Source organism: Lactuca virosa, chromosome 8, assembly GCF_052849685.1.
Source record: "Lactuca virosa cultivar CGN04683 chromosome 8, Lactuca_virosa_CGN04683_v6, whole genome shotgun sequence".
NCBI lineage: Eukaryota > Viridiplantae > Streptophyta > Magnoliopsida > Asterales > Asteraceae > Lactuca > Lactuca virosa.
The window spans coordinates 102,505,544-102,510,193 of record NC_136433.1 but is presented as its reverse complement, the minus strand read 5'-3'; the positions used below and the strand labels follow the sequence as shown (position 1 = coordinate 102,510,193).

The 4,650-nt window shown below is 36.2% G+C and overlaps 1 protein-coding gene across 4 annotated transcripts; it reads right to left on the bottom strand.

Annotated features, from left to right (window-relative positions):
- Positions 1 to 214: 214 nt before the first annotated feature.
- On the bottom strand, positions 215 to 4,307 carry LOC145129347 (uncharacterized). 4 transcript variants are annotated; one of them, XM_079064043.1, is made up of 6 exons: positions 4,141 to 4,307; positions 3,976 to 4,034; positions 3,184 to 3,392; positions 1,483 to 3,096; positions 1,257 to 1,383; positions 215 to 983 (listed from the first exon to the last, which is right to left on the bottom strand). In XM_079064043.1, exons 3-6 carry the CDS (start codon positions 3,379 to 3,381, stop codon positions 346 to 348), a joined length of 2,577 nt encoding a protein of 858 aa, XP_078920169.1. In that variant the 5' UTR covers positions 3,382 to 3,392; positions 3,976 to 4,034; positions 4,141 to 4,307; the 3' UTR covers positions 215 to 345. The 4 variants fall into 4 exon arrangements, with proteins under 4 accessions (XP_078920169.1, XP_078920167.1, XP_078920168.1 ...); XM_079064041.1 differs by having other exon boundaries at positions 3,184 to 3,389; XM_079064042.1 differs by having other exon boundaries at positions 3,976 to 4,307.
- Between the last annotated feature and the right edge of the window lie 343 nt (positions 4,308 to 4,650).

The following is a 4,650-nucleotide window of genomic DNA, read 5'->3' as shown; positions in this document are numbered from 1 at the left end:
TTTTTAAACTAGTTTTCTTTCTGTAGACAGTATAAACCAATTTGTACTCCTCTCAAACATTGAGCTCGTTTAGGATCTCAAACCTAAACCATGTTATGTTATACTATTATATTATTAAATAATATGATAATTAATAAAATCCAAAATGCGGACATACAATACTTGGAATACAATAACAAAGAAAGTAAAAAACTGTACAATAGTGACCCCCGAATTTGGACTGAAAATATATATATTTATATTTATTTATTTTGTACTACTAAACAGATGACAGCAGGAAAACAAAAGGCCGTGATTGTTGGGGAACTTCCGAGTTTTGTTGTTGAATAATACACATACACATAATTAATAAATCAAAGAGTGTAACCCAAAATCACTCAACCTAATAGTGTCAAGTGTCAACTCTTCCACCAGCTCTTCCACCAACTTCTCTTCTATTTCCTTCTTTATTATATCATCAATTTCCAACCCCAAATCCTCCACCCACCCCCGCCCTACCACCTCCCTCCTCACCACCCTCTCCACCGCCATGCTGCCGCCATCCTCGTCATCACCATCCCACACACACCTTTCCTCCCCTGATATCCATTCCTTCATCCGCTCCCACACCTGATCCACATGGACCCCACGTAACGCTTCGTTCACACAGTCAAACACAAGCCTCTCAGTTGACTTTTGCTGTCTTTGTTTTGACCGGTGAACCACCATCACAGGGTGATTATCGGTTAGGCTCATGCTCATGTATGTGTCCCTTAAAGATGGGTCCAGAGGGTTTTCCAGTGAGTTGCCATTGATTCCGGCGACTGATAGTAGTGTTTGAACATACAAGAAATATTCCTGCTCCTCTTCCTCTGGACTCCAGGTTTTACCGGGAAGGGGAGTCACGGGCCCCACACTGCACTCGTCCCATGATAAAGTCCTTGAAATTGATCCTATTGGCGGTGATTTATCGATTAAATTATTGAATTTAATCGGATCTACTCCTGTTAATACCACATAGAAAGTGCATGTTACAAAAATGATAAAAAGATACATTTTTGGTCCCAAAATGTTTTCTCTTGCAATTTTGGTCCTTATTTAAGGTTTTTAATGCGTCTCTGCTTCCAGTACTTTCGAGTAAAAATGACTAACTTTGGAACCAAAGCTATACTCGGGGACCAAAAGTAGTTAGTAGACCAAAAATGTAACAAAAACCTCAAATAAGGACCAAAAATATAATTTACTTTAAAAAGAATTAGAAAATAAAATACATTTACCATGTTCTTTCAACTTGGCACTACAAGAATAGACTGCTGTGTGGTCATCTTCTTCAAGTTGCAACTCCAAGACTGAACTAGGGCTTGGTTGCTCCTGGTTCTCATTTGCATTTCCAAAAGTTCCAAGCTTTATGAGAGAAAAAGAATTTCTTTTGAGAAAATTGATCCTTAATAAGCAAAAAAAAAAAAAAAAAAAATTAAATCCAAGTTTAAATAGAAAGCACACCTGGGGTAGATCATCAGCTGGACCTTGGCAAGATTCTTTCCTCAATGGTCCATTTACATCATTAATGCATTCAGATCCATCATCACCAATGCTTCTTGAAGATTGATGTTCATCATCTTTGTGGGATTTCTGTTTGCTAGACTTTCTACTCTTGGAGAAAAACAAACCCTTGAACAACGATGATTTAACACTTTTTTCCTTGGTCAAATCCTTAGTATCACTTTTTTTGACTTTCAACGACTCTGAAACTTGGCCCATTACTGAGCCAGAAGATACCGGAACAGATTTTGACCTAACAAGAGTATTAGGACTACTATCATCATCATCACCTTGAGCCTTGTTCACATCACCAGAAGACCCTTGTCTGTTTTCACAGTGTTCCTCTTTCTTCAAGTCAGAAAGAGCAAGCATTTCGCCAAGTGTACTGGAGCTTCTTCTTACATGTCTTTGTTCTTGAACACTTCCATTTAAAGACATGATTGCCCATCTTTCTGAAAGACGTTTCTTAGCCTCTCTACAAACAGAAGATTCAGGAGAACAAGATGCACGACTGAATGAAGAAGAAGAATATGGGCTGCTTCCAAAACGGTTAACATAATCCCATGAGTGTCGAGAAATTGGTGACATCACTTCTGAATCACTCAGATTCCCTGCTGCATAATAAACTTCGGATTTACTAAATGAACTTTCATCACCTATATAACCATTTGAAAAAACAGAAGAAACAAGGGTTTCATTTTCATCTCTTCTGAGGCCACTTTGTGTGGTGGTTTCTTTTGTATCTTCTTCAAGATCCCCATAGAATCCATCATCATTTGTTGTTGAAGGAGGTGAGGAGACACTTTTCATTTCATGAGGTGGCTGTATAGAGCTAGGTTTTAGTACCACAATGCGAGTTGGCTGAGTAGGGCTTTTGTCATTAAGTTTATAATTACAGTGACTCATTTGGAGAGCTTCATTAATCTGTTTTCCATTTTTGTTTAGCTTATGAGCATCCACCAACTTAGAAGGTCTGAGAACTGTGATGCGTCTTGAATCTGGAGGAGGAGGAGGTAAAGAAGACTGTAAATGGTGATGTTGAGAGAATAAGGAATTGGGTTCTTGAAGAAACTTGAGGAATAAATCTTTGTTTGAATTTAAAACTTCCAAAGCATCTTGAAACTGTTTAGACTGGCGAAGTTTTTCATTGGTTGATAAACGTTTTGCTTCCATGAACTTCTCACGTACAAGAGCCATGTTTTTCTCATTCTTGCTGTTGCTTTCTTTATGTCTTCCATTTTGGGGTGACTGCTGCCATATTTCAAAAACATCTTTACAGGATTGATTAATAATTTCATCATGTTCTCTTGTTTCCAAGAATCCATGCTCTTTCTGTATGAAGTCCAGTGATCCAGAATGGCTCCTTGATCCTCTTTGGTTATTGCTGCTGTATGAAGCTGAACCAAGTTGATGGCGTTCTGGAAGGGTGTCAAGCCCCATTAACTTGGCAACCAAATTGGATGGACTTTGTTTAGGAGCCTCTTCTTTTGACATTTCTTGTGCAATAAGCATCTTTATAGGAGTCCCATTTGATTTCTTCTTATTTGATGGAGACTTTGCTAATTCAGACAAAATCTGCATTGGTTGGAAATAAAAATCAGTATGTTTCATTATTTTGTCAAAGTATACAAGGCTCAAAAAGGCTCAATCTGAAGCAATTACCATTTTATCATTTATCCGATCTTCAACTACACGAGTTCTTGACACGTCTGATTGACACCTAGACACTGGGGAACCTTCATAGTGTGGTTTTTCTGTGAGCAGCCTGTTTGCTCCTAAACTTGTATTCAAATCAAAAAGATTCACCATTCTTCCCAAGCATCCAGGAATAGGGTGTTCCAGATTCCTATTTCTGTTCATCTTAACACCTGCTAATGAAAATCATAGAGTTTGTACTAAATTGAGGTAAAAAAATGAATGATGTAATGTTCCTTAACAATATGAAGAAACACATCCAGAAATAACTACGGATTAATCTATGTATGTATCATGAAGACATGGAGTAGAGAGATGTGGTGCTGTAAATTTACTAACGATTCACCTATAAATTTATGTGGTAGAATATATTGAAAGAAACAAAATAAATAAACAAATACAAAGTTGCAAGAATAATCACAGGAACATTACTATTGTTAAATGTAAAATTCCAGCATATTAATTAAAGAACTCACAAAATGAAAACGAATAAATAAAACCAAAACCGTCATATTCATTCACATTCACATCAATATTTTATCAAAACAAATCCAACACAACAAAGAAACCCTAATTTTTTTCTCTTATTGTATTTTTTCCTCCAATAACCCCTCAGATTTAAGCTAAAAGCGAAAAAAAAGAAGAAGAAGAAATTAGGAAACCGTTACTTATCACTACCAACGACAGTTACCGAAAATCACTAGAAGAACGACGCTGTAATTGCGGAAGAAATAAAAGAGAATCTGATTTTGTGTTTACCTCAAAAAAGCGAGCTCGAATCCGAGTGTAAAAAGGCACAACCGAAAAAGAAGCTAGCACTGTAATAAAAACCCAGCGACATCAGAAAAAGGAGTTTTTAGAGAGAGAGAAAGCAGAGAGTGTGGGATCAAAGCCTTATTATCAAATGAGTGACAGATTTCTCACCGGAATCTAATATTCCGGTATCAAAATGTAGCCGGAGATTCGCCGATTTTCACTTCCACGGATTCTAACAAGCTGCAAATGCATTTTTTTATTAGGATTTGCGATTACGCGCACAGCAGACAAATGTAGGGAGAGAGAAAGCGAGTTAAGCGAATAAAACCAGATAATGGAGAAAGAGAAAGCGATGCGAAGCTAATAAGAAACCGCTGCCGAGATACTGTGGTTTTGTTTTTTCTGTTTCGTCCTTGTAGTTTGTGTTAATTTCATAAAAGCCCTGTAAATAATATGGTGCTAAATTTAAACCATAAAATCTTAAACAAACTGAACTTAAATTTATCGGTATTGTTTGATTACGACATTGTTTCGACAGTGACAATATATTATTTGGTAAAAACTAATTTATAATTTAGTAAATAAATATAAAAGAATTATTTAATACTTTAAAACAAATATATAATATATTTTATTAAGTTTAAATAAATAGAAATAACACTTTACCGATTAATTATG